At 40.3% G+C, this 15,530-nt stretch overlaps 1 protein-coding gene across 1 annotated transcript in view; it reads right to left on the bottom strand.

The window, feature by feature from the left end:
- Positions 1 to 15,530, bottom strand: part of LOC150081017 (sodium- and chloride-dependent glycine transporter 1-like) — a 455,858-nt gene that overhangs the window by 406,567 nt on the left and 33,761 nt on the right. Inside the window, exon 4 of the mRNA XM_090380891.1 lies at positions 11,075 to 11,247. Within this exon, the coding sequence (XP_090237017.1) occupies positions 11,075 to 11,247 (173 nt within the window). The remainder of the gene's footprint in view (positions 1 to 11,074; positions 11,248 to 15,530) is intronic.

Genomic DNA, 15,530 nt, shown 5'->3' on the forward strand with positions numbered 1-15,530 from the left:
TTTGGTGTATTTATTCTTTACTCGGCCTTGTAATTACATAAAAGTATCGGTAAAGGTACCAAATCCACGTGTTACAAGTTGCAGCTCTGCTGAACGAGAAGTTTTTTAGCCATATTTAGTCGCTTTATTGACCAATTGTTACATCAAATTGTTTTCTATAAGTAGCTTATAGACCTGGTCAGGATCATTAGTTTATTCTGAATTGAGACAGCGAGATTTGGAAGTTAATTAATACTCAAGTGTCCATAGTTTTACCGTTCGTAACTTGCTCCCTTTGTTATACGATACGTTATATCCCGAACTAGATAGCGTTAGTATAGTATAGTATATAATATAATATTTTCAATTAATCAGTAAAATCTATTAATTTTGTTAAACTTCGTTGTCAATTAAATTGTACTTTTTAACTAACTTAGATTACGAACATAACATAATTAATTAATACATAACTTGATACGGAAGTTATATAAAGGGAACTCGTAGATAATACTTGATACTGAAAAATATATATAGTGTCATAACTGTGTTGGGATACAAGTTTAGGGTTATAATTTTGTACTGAAATTGAAATTTTATTGAAATTAAATCGAAATCATGACTCAGACCAGAGCAGCAAAGCAAACTTGAGTGCTGTGGCTCAGAGGAGAACTGAGAGGGGGCAGTTGCCCTCTGAATCACAGCCTTTTAAAATGCACTGCTTGCATGATGTTTGTGGAGCAATCGGGTACGGGACATGATATTGCCATGGGGGATGTCTTTGTGTGTGCGCAATGCAAGGAGTGTAATGAAATCAGGGGAAAACTCAGCGTTGTTATGGGCCTATATGAGAGCGTGAAGGACAGGGTGGATGCCCTCGAAGGATCTAAATTGAGGGATCCATCAAGCTAACAGGTGCCCACATCAACGCCAGAGCTTGCACTTGGTCATCATGCAACACAGCGGCAACCCCCAAGGCAGAATGCACTGGTCCCACAGGAACTAGTAGTTGTTATTTTGTTTTTTTTTTTGTTTTTTTAGGAGCATTAGCAACTAAGGCCATATTTCTCCAGGATATGCGGTGGTCATTCTCTGACCTTTCTGCATCCTCCATATTTGGTGGTGACGGGCTCGAACCCCGGTCTAATCAAGAATCGAGTGCTACGCACTGCTGCTCCTTCCCACCTGGATACGGAGAGGCCCCTAGTAGTTGTTGGTGACTCTATTGTCAGGGAAACGGGGAACATGCTTTGTAAAAAGGATAGGTGGAACAGGACCAGAGTATGTTCGCCAGGGGCAAAGGTTGATGATGTACAGCGGATATCATTTTTTAAGGACACAAAAGGTGATATAGTTGTACACGTTGGCACTAATGATATTAAGAGTAGGAGACTGGCAGAATTACTTAACAAGTACAGGTCAATGTTGAAAAAAAGCCGTGAATTATGTTGAATTTGAAAGTGTCTGCAATTCTGCCCAGACATGATAGGAGGGAGTATACGATGAGATTCTTGTCAATCAATTCGACCCCGGAAATACTCTGCAAGGCTCAAGGGGTAGAATTTTTTTCAGCCTGGTCTGTACTTGTTAACAGGAGAGACTGCTTCTACAGGGATGGGATACACATAAATAAAAAGGGTGCAAGAATATTTGCTAATGCTATCGAGGCAGTGTTAGGTGGGTCGGAAAACTGCTAGCTTGGGGGAATACAAGGACTAATAGATTAACAGTAGCCACTGGAAGAGGTGAAAGTGATTCTTGCACTGCTTCTATTGGAATGAGCAGAACCCTGGAAAACAAGATGCAGAATATTTCAGAGACTGCTGAGAGTCATTGCAGTACAAGTAAACACATGGGTTGTGTTAGGGTAGCTAAGAAAAGGAACAGGTGCAGGTATACTTGAGTGTGCACCAATGCTAAGAGTTTGGTAAATAAACTTAATGAATTTGAAGTATTGCTCAAAGCATCAAAGGAGGATATTCTTGTGATATCAGAGACGTGGTGTCACACAGATATAAGGAATGGAGAACTGGAATTTGGGGAGTAAAACGTCTACCAGAAAGGATAGACAAGATAGGAAGGGAGGAGGGGTTATGCTATTAGTTAAGAAACGCATAAAATCCAAGGAAGTGAAGCCAGTCGACATCGCTGGACAGTGCAGTGTCGAGTCAGTTTGGTGTGACATAAGCTTTGGGAGATCAAAATTGAGAGATCAAAATTTTGGGAGATCAAAATTGAGAGATCAAAATTTTGTGAGATCAAAATTGAGAGTAGGAGTGTGCTATAGGCCTAATGACTCTGATGAGTATAATAAGAAACTGTACAGGGAAATAGAGTGGGCCAGTAAATTAGAGAGTCTTATAATGGGAGATTTTAATTTCCCAGATATTGACTGGAATTTGTGGGTTGGTCACTGACACACTAGCAAGGCTTTTGTGGATTTATTGGATGATTGTTTTCTACATCAGCATGTTCGGGAGGCAAATAATGGTGTAATACTCTTGATTTGATTATGAGTAGTGATTTTTCGTGCATTAAGAATCTCAAGATAAAGGAACCACTGGGTGGCAGTGATCACATTGTGCTGAAGTGGGATTTACTCAAAGAGGTAACTACCATTACAGGTAAAGGGAAGGGTTATTGCTTTTGTAAAGGCGACTACGATGGTCTGAGACCACATTTAAATTCTATACAGTGGGACCAACTGATGATGTTACCAACAGCAAATTCAAAATGGCAAGCATTCAAAGAACTTATCTTGGAAGCTACTAGGCTTTACATACCAACTAAGAAATACTGTTCAAGGGTTAGGCCTAAATGGATGTCAGATGATGGTTGTTGTTTGTTTGTTTTTTGGAGCATTAGCACCTAAGGCCATATTGCTCCGGGAATATGCGGTGGTCATTCTCTGACCTTTCCGCATCCTCCGTATTTGGTGGTGACGGGCTCGAACCCCGGTCTAATCAAGAAGCGTGCGCTACGCGCTGCTGCTGCTCCTTCCCACCTGGCTACGGAGACACCTAATGTCAGATGAACTAATGAGACACATGGCAGAGAAGAAAAATGCATGGCATACCTATAAATTAACACGTGACACAGAAGCCTATGATAGATATAAGGTGGTCTGTAACCAAGTCACAAAGGAGGTTAGGCAGGCAAAGGCAGATTATGAGAAATATTTGGCAAAGGATGCAAAGAAAAACAGCAAAGAGTTCTTTACTTATGTAAACTCTAGAAGGAAGAGGTTGAATCAGATTGGTCCACTTGATATCGATGGTTCAACTGTTGATGATCCTGCTCAGCTAGCTAACAAACTAAATGAATATTTTGCATCGACATTCACACATGAGGAGTTATTCAGCGATGGGAATGCCAGAGGTGTATTCAACTCTGGCAATAAGCTAGATAATCTTGTAATAACCGAGAGTAAAGTGGAGGAGAAATTGTTGAAGATAAACACAAGAAAGGCACCTGGGGTGGATGTGATCTATCCAGTTATATCAAAGGAGGCAGCAAAGGAAGTAAGCAAACCCTTAGCCATAATTATGAGAGCTTCCTTGGACTCAGGGGAGGTACCCATAGACTGCAGATGTGCAAATGTGACCCCAATTCACAAAGGACGATCAAAGGCTGACACAAGTAATTATAGACCTATGCGTTTAACTTCGGTTCCAGGAAAATTAATGGAGGCACTGTTTAAAGAAGCACTGCAGGATTATTTAGACAAGACTTCAGTTATAGCTCAGATACAGCATGGTTTTGTTAAGGGGAAGTCTTGCCTGACCATTTTGATTGGTTACTATGATGCAGTCACAAAAGAGCTGGATGCAGGGAATAAATTTGATATTATATACTTTGATCTTAGAAAGGGTTTTGATACTGTTGCACATGGAAGACTGCTGCAGAAATTGGAGCAGTGTGGCACTGGAGACAAATTACTGCTATGGATAAAGGGGTGGTTGAGGGGGAGAAGACAGAGAGTGGTAATCAATGGACAATGCTCATCGTGGACTAATGTTATTAGCGGAGTCCCTCAGGGTTCAGTGTTGGGTCCATTATTGTTTTCTGTATTTATAAATAATATTGATGATGGTAGATCAAGCTTAATGTCCAAGTTTGCAGATGATACAAAGGTTGGCAGGGTTGTTAAAGACACTACTGATGCTATGCTGCTGCAACAGGATCTGGAAATGTTGAGCAGATGGGCTGAGAGATGGCAAATGACGTTTAACATTGACAAATGTAAAGTACTACATATGGGAAACAGCAACCCCAGAGCAATGTACCAACTCTGTGGTACTACACTGACAGTGGTAGAGAATGAAAAGGACGTGGGGGCAATTGTGCAGGCAGATATGAAGTTCTCTGAGCAGTGCAGATGGGCTTCAAGAGTAGCTCATGGTGTCTTGTCAATGATATACAGAATTTTTCTAGCAGGGATAAGGAGGTGATTATTCCCTTGTATAAGGCAATGGTCAGGACACACCTTGAGTACTGTATACAGGTCTGGAGGCCTCATTTCAAGAAGGATGTAGAGCTGCTGGAACGAGTACAGAGAAGGGCAACAAGATTAGTGAATGGAACAAAGTGTTGCCCTTATGAAGAAAGGCTTAAGTTTTGCAAATTACGGTGTCTAGAGACTAAGCACCGGCGAGGTGATCTGATAGAGGTGTATAAAGACTTGAATGGTTTGAGCATGCTCAATGCTGATGGGATTCTTCCTCTTACTCAGAATAATCACCTGAGAGGGCATAAATTCAAATTGAGGAAAGACAGATGTAGCATAGATGTGCGGTTCGGAAATTTGCCTTTAGCCAGTAGGTAGTTGGATGGTGGAACAGACTTCCATCCCTTGTTGTGGAAGTTGATAGCCTAAATAAATTTAAGGCTCAGCTGGACAGGTATTTCGAATGAACGGAGGGGGGAAGTGGAAGTTTTTTTTTTTTTGGCTGATGCTGCATAAGCTTGTTTTCTTGCATCATATGCCTCTTCTAATGCTAATTCCCGCTCTCTCTTTCAAAACAGTCCAAACACATGCAGCCACCAGCCAACATCCATTTACTGTCCAACTTCAAACTCACAGAACCAACTTTTCATCTTCCTCGTATATTCATTCAACTGCTGTTTTCTGGAACAACCTTCCATCATACGTATTTCCTGAAAATTACAGTCTACAGAAGTTCAATTCCAATGTCAACAAATATCTTCTTTCATCTTCTCAACCTCCAACCCAAGCACGGTACTAAGTACTATAGATTCTAATACCTCTCGTGTTTGGGGTTTACCTAAAAAAAATAAATAAATAAAAATCTGTAATGAGTGGAGATTCTGCTATAAAATGTAAAGATTGCATATTTCAATAATTGTATGAAATCTATGCCACTAATTCACATTCATCATTTTATGCAAAAGCATATAATTATTGAGAATTAGCTTAACTTGATCCTCCATTTTTTCTGCTTGTGCAGAAAAGATACTGGGAGTTTCAGTTATGTGGTCTGCGTTGAAGAACACAAAGTCTCTGAAATCGAGTGAGGACTTGAAGACACTGTGTGACTGGCTTCAAATTTTTCTACTGAAATATCTTGAAAAGAGAACATAGAACTCCAATCTGTAAAACTGATGGACAAGTGGAATTAATAATGAAAGTTGCTGAATCCAATGAGCACTTAGTGAGAAAATTTTGTTGGAAAAGTGCATGGTGGCATCAAAATTTATCTTTTTTTTTTTTTTAACGCTGGTCAACAGTATTATAACCTTTCTAAAAATAAAATATGTAATTTCATTAGTTATTTCCTAAAATATATTTTCATGACATCATTTACCCATCCTGTTTGGCTTTGTGCATCACTCTCATGAAGGCTCCTACTTTGCAGTCATTATAATGAAATAATGAAAGTTTTTCTCAGTGATTATTCAGTAAAAAAACAATGCTCTGAGTGTGAGGGAGCCATGAATTCAAATTTGTTTAAATACTGGTGTATTTTACATGAACTCCAATTTTGTTTATCATGTCATGTGACTTGACTTGTCGCATGGCTTGAAAACCCAATCATTCCATGTAGATTCAGCTGGGGCATGCAATTTACAATCAGAAAAATAAATAATAAACCAATAAAAAAATAATAAAATACATGGAAAAGGTGCAATTAATGCTTTACATCATTAGCATTAGTAGAAGCATATGATGCAAGAAAGCAAGCTTATGCAGCATCAGCCAAAAAAAAAAAAAAAAACACCACTTCCACTTCACCCCTCCGTTCGTTCGAAATATCTGTCCAGCTGAGCCTTAAATTTATTTAGGCTATCAACTTCCACAACAAAGAATGGAAGTCTGTTCCACCAACCAACTACCTGCTGGCTAAAGGCAAATTTCTGCACATCTATCCTACATCTGTCTTTCCTCAATTTGAATTTATGATTATTCTGAGCAAGAGGAAGAATCCCATCAGCACTGAGCTGCTCAAACCATTCAAGGCTTTATACACCTCTATCAGATCACCTCGCTGGTGCCTAGTCCCCAGACACTGTAATTTGCAAAACTTAAGCCTTTCTTCATAAGAGCACCCCTTTGTTCCATTCACTAATATTGTTTCCCTTCTCTGTACTCATTCCAGCATCTCTACATCCTTCTTGAAATGAGGCCTCCAGACCTGTATACAGTACTCAAGATGTGGCCTAACCATTGCCTTATACAAGGGAATAATCACCTCCTTATCCCTGCTAGAAAAATTCCTATATATCATCGACAATACACCATGAGCTACTCTTGCACCCCGTCTGCACTGCTCAGAAAACTTCGTATCTGCCTGCACAATTACCCCCAGGTCCTTTTCATTCTCTACCACTGTCAGTGTACCACAGAGTTGATACGTTGCTCTGGGGTTGCTGTTTCCCATATGTAGTACTTTACATTTGTCAATGTTAAACTTCATTTGCCACCTCTCAGCCCATCCTGTGAGGGAAGACAGATGTAGGATAGACGTGCGGAAATTTGCCTTTAGCCAGCGGGTGGTTGGTTGGTGGAACAGACTGCCATCCCTTGTGGTGGAGGTTGATAGCCTAAATAAGTTTAAGGCTCAGCTAGACAGGTATTTTGAACGAACAGAGGGGTGAAGTGGAAGTGGGTTTTTTTTTTTTTTTTTTTTTGGCTGATGCTGCATAAGCTTGCTTTCTTGCATCAAATGCCTCTACTAATGCTAATGCTAAATGCTAATCTGCTCAACCTTTCCAGATCCTGTTGCAGCAGCATAGTGTCAGTAGTGTCCTTGACAACCCTGCCAGCCTTCGTATCATCTGCAAACTTGGACATTAAGCTTGATATACCACCATCATTAGCATTTATAAATACAGAAAACAATAATGGACACAGTACTGAACCCTGAGGGACTCCACTAATAACATTAATCCCCGATGAGCAGTGTTCATTGATTACCACTCTCTGTCTTCTCCCCCTCAACCACCCCTTTATTCATAGCAGCAATTTGTCTCCAATTTAACCCTGCTCCAATTTGTGCAGCAGTCTTCCATGTGCAACAGTATCAAAACCCTTTCTAAGATCAAAGTATATAATATCAAATTTATTCCCTGCATCCAGCTCTTTTGTGACTGCATCATAGTAACCAATCAAAATGGTCAGGCAAGACTTCCCCTTAACAAACCCATGCTGTGTCCGAGCTATAACTGAAGTCTTGTCTAGATGATCCTGCAGTGCTTCTTTAACCAGTGCCTCTATTAATTTTCCGGGAACAGAAGTTAAACTAACAGGTCTATAATTACTTGTGTTGCCCTTTGATCCTCTTTTGTGAATTGGGGTCACTTTTGCACATCTCCAGTCCATGGGTACTTCCCCTGAGTACAAGGAAGCTCTCATAATTATGGCTAAGGGTTTGCTTACTTCCTTTGCTGCCTCCTTTAATATAACTGGATAGATCCCATCCACCCCAGGTGCCTTTCTTGTATTTATCTTCAACAATTTCTCCTCCACTTTACTCTCAGTTATTCCAAGATTCTCTAGCTTACTGCCAGAGTTGAATACACCTCTGGCATTCCTCTCGCTGAATAACTCCTCATGTGTGAATGTCGATGCAAAATATTCATTTAGTTTGTTAGCTACCTGAGCAGGATCATCAAAAGTTGCCCATCGATATCAGGTGGACCAATCTGATTCATCCCCTTCCTTCTAGAGTTTACATAAGTAAAGAACTCTTTGCTGTTTTTCTTTGCATCCCTTGACAAAGATTTCTCGTAATCTGCCTTTGCCTTCCTAACCTCCTTTGTAACTTGGTTACAGATCTACTTGTATCTATCATAGGCTTCTGTGTCACGTGTTAATTTGTATGTATCCCATGCATTTTTCTTCTCTACCATATGTCTCATTAGTTCATCTGACATCCACTTAGGCCTAAACCTTGAACAATATTTCTTAGTTGGTATGTAAAGCCTAGTAGCTTCCAAGATAAGTTCTTTGAATGTTTCCCATTTTGAATTTGCTGTTGGTAACATCATCAGTTGGTCCCACTGTATAGAATTTAAATACTGTCTTAGTCCATCGTAGTCGCCTTTACAAAAGCAATAACCCTTCCCTTTACCCCTAATGGTAGTTACCTCTTTGAGTAAATCCCACTTCAGCACACTGTGATCACTGCCACCTAGTGGTTCATTTACCTGCAGATTCTTAATGCATGAAGAATCACTATTGATAATCAAATCAAGAGTATTACTCCCTCTAGTTGCCTCCCGAACATGCTGATGTAGAAAACAATCATCCAATAAATCCACAAAAGCCTTGCTAGTGTGTGAGTGATCAGTCTCCAAATTCCAGTCAATATCTGGGAAATTAAAATCCCCCATTATAAGACTCTCTGATTTACTGGCCCACTCTATTTCCCTGTACAATTTCTTATTATACTCATCAGAGTCATTAGGCCTATAGCACACTCCTACTCTCAATTTTGCTCTCCCAATGCTTATGTCACACCAAACTGACTCGACACTGCTCTGTCCAACAAAGTTGGCTGGCTTCACTTCCTTGGATTTTATGTGTTTCTTAACTAATAGCATAACCCTTCCTCCCTTCCTATCTTGTCTATCCCTTCTGCAGACATTGTACTCCCCAAATTCCAGTTCTGCATTCCTTATATCTGTGTGACACCACGTCTCTGAAATCCCCACAATATCTGCCTTTGATGTTTTGAGCAATACCTCAAATTCATAAAATTTAATTACTAAACTCCTAGCATTGGTGTACACGCAAGTCTACATGCACCTGTTCTTTTTCTTAGCTACCCTAACACAACCCATGTGTTTACTTGTACCCCAATGATTCCCAGCAGTCTCTGAAATATCCTGCATCTTATTTTCCAGGCTGCGGCTCATTCCAATAGAAGCAGTGCAAGAATCTCTTTCACCTCTGCCAGTGGCTACTGTTAATCTATTCGTCTTTGTCTCCCCCCAAGCTAGCAGTTTTCCAACCCACGTAACACTGCCTCGATAGCATCACCAAACATTCTTGCACCCTTTCTATTTAAGTGTATCCCATCCCTGTAGAAGCAGTCTCTCCTGTTAACAAGTACAGACCAGGCTGAAAAAAAATGCTACCCCTTGAGCCCTGCACAATCTTTCCAGGGCCGAATTGATCGACAGGGCTCTCATCATATACTCCCTCCTATCGTGTCTGGGCAGAATTGCAGACACTTTCAAATTCAACCCTAATTCACGGCTTTTTTCAACAGTGACCTGTACTTGTTAAGTAATTCCGCCGGTCTCTACTTTTAATATCATTAGTGCCAACGTGTACAACTATATCACCTTTTGTGCCTTTAAAAGATGATATCCGCTCTACAACGTCATCAACCTTTGCCCCTGGTAGACATACCCTGGTCCTGTTCCACCTATATTAATGCATGAAGAATCACTACTGATAATCAAATCAAGAGTATTACTCCCTCTAGTTGCTTCCCGAACATGCTAATGTAGAAAACAATCATCCAATAAATCCACAAAAGCCTTGCTAGTGTGTGAGTGACCAGCCCCCAAATTCCAGTCAATATCTGGGAAATTAAAATTCCCCATTATAAGACTCTCTGATTTACTGGCCCACTCTAATTCCCTGTACAATTTCTTATTATACTCATCAGAGTCATTAGGCCTATAGCACACTCCTACTCTCAATTTTGCTCTCCCAATGCTTATGTCACACCAAACTGACTCGACACTGCACTGTCCAGCGACGTCGACTGGCTTCACTTCCTTGGATTTTATGTATTTCTTAACTAATAGCATAACCCCTCCTCCCTTCCTATTCTGTCTATCCTTTCTGTAGACATTGTACTACCCAAATTCCAGTTCTGCATTCCTTATATCTGTGTGACACCACGTCTCTGAAATCCCCACAATATCTGCCTTTGATGTTTTGAGCAATACTTCAAATTCATAAAATTTAATTACTAAACTCCTAGCATTGGTGTACATGCAAGTATACATGCACCTGTTCTTTTTCTTAGCTACCCTAACACAACCCATGTGTTTACTTGTAATCCAATGATTCTCAGCAGTCTCTGAAATATCCTGCATCTTATTTTCCAGGCTGCTGCTCATTCCAATAGAAGCAGTGCAAGAATCACTTTCACCTCTGTCAATGGCTACTATTAATCTATTATTCCTTGTATCCCCCCAATCTAGAAGTTTTCCGACCCACCTAACACTGCCTCGATAGCATCACCAAACATTCTTGCACCCTTTCTATTTAAGTGTATCCCATCCCTGTAGAAGCAGTCTCTCCTGTTAACAAGTACAGATCAGTCTGAAAAAAATTCTACCACTGAGCCTTGCACAATCTTTCCAGGGCCGAATTGATCGACAAGGCTATTATCATATACTCCCTCCTATCGTGTCTGGGCAACATAGGAGTCTTTCCCCATGAACCCTGCACAGGATTAATTGCTACATTAAGCATTTCAAGAATGCAATTCAACTAGTCATCAAACACATGCAACTTGCTCTCTCATTACCCAAAAACAAGTAAGCTATTCAGATGGTATGTATAATGTTAAAACTCTATGCTTTAGAATTCACATCACAGATAACCAACACTTGCCTGATTTGGCTTTCGAACATAGCAGTTCATATCTGCTCCCCACCACTCATAGCAATCACCCCAAGGAAGATGCTTGAAGAAAGACAGAATGAAGTAATAAATGGCATATGACATGATCATGTTGTAATATATTGCTACTATAATTGTCACGACAACCTGGGCACATCCAATACCTATAAATTATGCAAATGTATTAGGTTCACAATAAATTTTATAGAGAATTATATCTAACTGATAAAATATATTACCGAAAAAAAAACAAGATTGTATGGCATCAGGAAAAAAAAAATTACATACATCTATCTCATAATCACCCTTCCTCAATTTGAATTCATAATCCCTCATGTTTAAAAGCCCCAAGCCTCCATGCTATACACTAATTGTTACAATATATCCATCATTACCATTAGCAGAGGCATATGATGCAAGAAAGCAAGCTTATGCAGCATCAGCCAAAAAAAAAAAAAAAAAAAAAAAAAAACTTCCACCTCACCCCTCCGTTCGTTCGAAATACCTGTCCAGCTGAGCCTTAAATTTATTTAGGCTATCAACTTCCACAACAAAGAATGGAAGTCTGTTCCACCAACCAACTACCTGCTGGCTAAAGGCAAATTTCTGCACATCTATCCTACATCTGTCTTTCCTCAATTTGAATTTATGATTATTCTGAGCAAGAGGAAGAATCCCATCAGCACTGAGCTGCTCAAACCATTCAAGGCTTTATACACCTCTATCAGATCACCTCGTTGGTGCCTAGTCTCCAGACACTGTAATTTGCAAAACTTAAGCCTTTCTTTGTAAGAGCAACCCTTTGTTCCATTCACTAATCTTGTTGCCCTTCTCTATACTCGTTCCAACAGCTCTACATCCTTCTTGAAATGAGGCCTCCAGACCTGTATACAGTACTCAAGGTGGCCTGACCATTGCCTTATACAAGGGAATAATCACCTCCTTATCCCTGCTAGAAAAATTCCTGTATATCATTGATAAGACACCATGAGCTACTCTTGCAGCCCATCTGCACTGCTCAGAGAACTTCATATCTGCCTGCACAATTACCCCCAGGTCCTTTTCATTCTCTACCACTGTCAGTGTAGTACCACAGAGTTGATACTGATTATGTGTTGCCTTTTCCCAGACCAAGCAAGAATGCCATCAGCAAGTGAGCTTACTCAAACCATTCAATGCCTTAAACACCTCAATCAGATATTCTTGCAGGTGTCTAGTTTTCAGATGCTGCAATTTGCAACAGAACTGAAGTCTTTCCTGGTGAGAGTACTCTTCCATTGCTCTTTTCTGTATCAGTTCCAGCATATACACATTCTTTCTAAAATGAAGCCTCCAGACCTGAATGCAGTTGTCAAAATGTGGCCTAACCATTGCCTTACACAACAGGATAATCACATCCTTATCTCTGCTAACAAAACTCCAGTATATCATTGACAAAACCTCATGAGCTGTCCCAACAGCCTACCTGCATTGTTCAGAGAACTTCATGTATGATTGCACAATTATCCCTAGATCCATTTCATTCTCCACTACCCTGAGTGTGGTACCACACAGTTAGTATGTTATTCTAGAACTGCTGCTACCCATACATAGGATCCTGCATTAGCCAATGTTAACCTTCAACTGCCACTTCTCAGTCCATCTACCTAATTTTTCTAGATCTTGTTAGCATTAGCATTAGCATTAGTAGAGGCATATGATGCAAGAAAGCAAGCTTATTCAGCATCAGCCAAAAAAAAAAAAAAAAACACACACCACTCCCATTTCACCCCTGTGTTCGTTCGAAATACCTGTCCAGTTGAGCTTTAAATTTGTTTAGGCTATCAACTTCAACAACAAGTGATGAAAGTCGGTTCCACCAACCAACCACCCGCTGGCCAAAGGCAAATTTCCGCACATCTATCCGACATCCGTCCTTCCTCAATTTGAATTTATGCCCTCTGAGGTGATTATTCTGAGCAAGATGAAGAATCCCATTGGCATTGAGCATGCTCAAACCATTCAAAGCCTTATACACCTCTATCAGATCACCTCGCCAGTGCCTAGTCTCCAGACTCTGTAATTTGCAAAACTTAAGCCTTTCTTCGTAAGAGCAACCCTTTGTTCCATTCACTAATCTTGTTGCCCTTCTCTGTACCCGTTCCAGCAGGTCTACATCCTTCTTGAAATGAGGCCTCCAGACCTGTATACAGTACTCAAGATGTGGCCTAACCATTGCCTTATACAAGGGAATAATCACCTCCTTATCCCTGCTAGAAAAATTCCTGTATATCATTGACAAGACACCATGAGCTACTCTTGCAGCTCGTCTGCACTGCTCAGAGAACTTCATATCTGCCTGCACAATTACCCCCAGGTCCTTTTCATTCTCCACCACTGTCAGTGTAGTACCGCAGAGTTGATACGTTGCTCTGGGGTTACTGTTTCCCATATGTAGTACTTTACATTTGTCAATGTTAAACTTCATTTGCCACCTCTCAGCCCATCTGTTCAACCTTTCCAGATCCTGTTGCAGCAGCATAGCGTCAGTAGTGTCCTTAACAACCCTGCCAACCTTTGTATCATCTGCAAACTTGGACATTAAACTTGATATCCCATCATCAATATCATTCATAAACACCGAAAACAACAACGGACCCAACACTGAACCCTGAGGAACTCCACTAATAACATTAGTCCACGTTGAGCAGTGTCCATTGATTACCACTCTCTGTCTTCTGCCACTCAACCATCCCCTTATCCATAGCAGCAATTTGCCTCCAATGGCACACTGCTCCAATTTGTGCAGCAGTCTTCCATGTGCAACAGTATCAAAAGCCTTTCTAAGATCCAAATATATAATATCAAAGTTATTCCCTGCATCCAGTTCTTTTGTGACTACATCATAGTATCCAATCAAATTGGTCAGGCAAGACCTGCCCTTAACAAAACCATGCTGCGTCTGAGCTAAAACTGAATTCTTGTCTAGATGATCCTGCAGTGCTTCTTTAACCAGTGCCTCCATTAATTTACCTGGAACAGAAGTTAAACTAACAGGTCTATAATTACTTGTGTCAGCCTTTGATCCTCCTTTGTGAATTGGGGTTACATTTGCACATCTCCAGTCTATGGGTACCTCCCCTGAGTCCAAAGAAGCTCTCATAATTATGGCTAGGGGTTTGCTTACTTCCTTTGCTGCCTCCTTTAATATAACTGGATAGATCCCATCCACCCCAGGTGCCTTTTTTATGTTTATCCTCAACAATCTCTCCTCCACTTTCTTCTCAGTTATTACAAAATCATCCTGCTCACTGCCAATGTTTACTTTACCTACATCATTCTCCTTCCTGAATAACTCCTCATGCGTGAATGTAGATGCAAAACACTCGTTTAGATTGTTAGCCACCTGAACAGGATCCTCAACTGTTGAACCATCAATATCCAGTGGACCAATCTGATTCATCCCTTTCCTTCTTGAGTTTAAATATGTAAAGAACTCTTTTCTGTTTTTCTTTGCATCCTTTGCCAAGGATTTTTCGTAGTCTGCCTTTGCCTGCCTAATCTCCTTTGTGACTTGGTTACAGACCAACTTATATCTATCATAGGCTTCCATGTCACCCATTAATTTGTATGTATCCCATGCATTTTTCTTCTCTGCCACCTGTCTCATTAGTTCGTCTGACAACCATTTAGGCCTAAACCTTGAACAATATTTCTTAGTTGGTATGTAAAGCCTGGTAGCCTCCAAGATTAGTTCCTTGAATGCTTCCCATTTTGAGTTTGCTGTTGGTAACATCATCAGTTGGTCCCACTGTATAGAATTTAAATACTGTCTCAGACCATCATAGTCGCCTTTACGAAAACAAAAACCCTTCCCTTTACCTCTGATGGTAGTTACCTCCTTGAGTAAATCCCACTTCAACACACTGTGATCACTGCCACCTAGTGGTTCATTTATCTGCAGATTCTTAATGCATGAAGAATCACTACTGATAATCAGATCAAGAGTATTGCTCCCTCTTGTTGCCTCACGAACATGCTGATGTAGAAAACAATCATCCAATAATTGTTGCAGCAGCATTCCCTTATTACTGCAGACTAATATGCCTTTATCAATATCATTAATAAACAGAAAACAATGATGAGCCCAGTACTAAATCCTGGGGAATTCCATTAACAACAGTAGTCCAAGAAGAAGAGCAGTGCCCATTTGTCACACTTATTCATCTGCCTCTGTCTATTACAGGCTGCCTTGGCTAGTGAAGACCTTGTAGAAAGTAAAATATGTGCAGAGGCCAAATAACTACTTAAATTATAACACAGCACATCCTTGCATCTCCTGACATGGCAGTTTTTCCCTGTAAGTTTCCAATCCAGATATTCAAAATCTTACTCTGATGCAACTTCACAGCATGTAATAAATGAACATTTCATTTTTAAAAGACAAAATAACATGAGATCCATGGGG

Source organism: Mastigoproctus giganteus, chromosome 9 (genome assembly GCF_048544385.1).
Source record: "Mastigoproctus giganteus isolate SK-2022 chromosome 9, ASM4854438v1, whole genome shotgun sequence".
NCBI lineage: Eukaryota > Metazoa > Arthropoda > Arachnida > Uropygi > Thelyphonidae > Mastigoproctus > Mastigoproctus giganteus.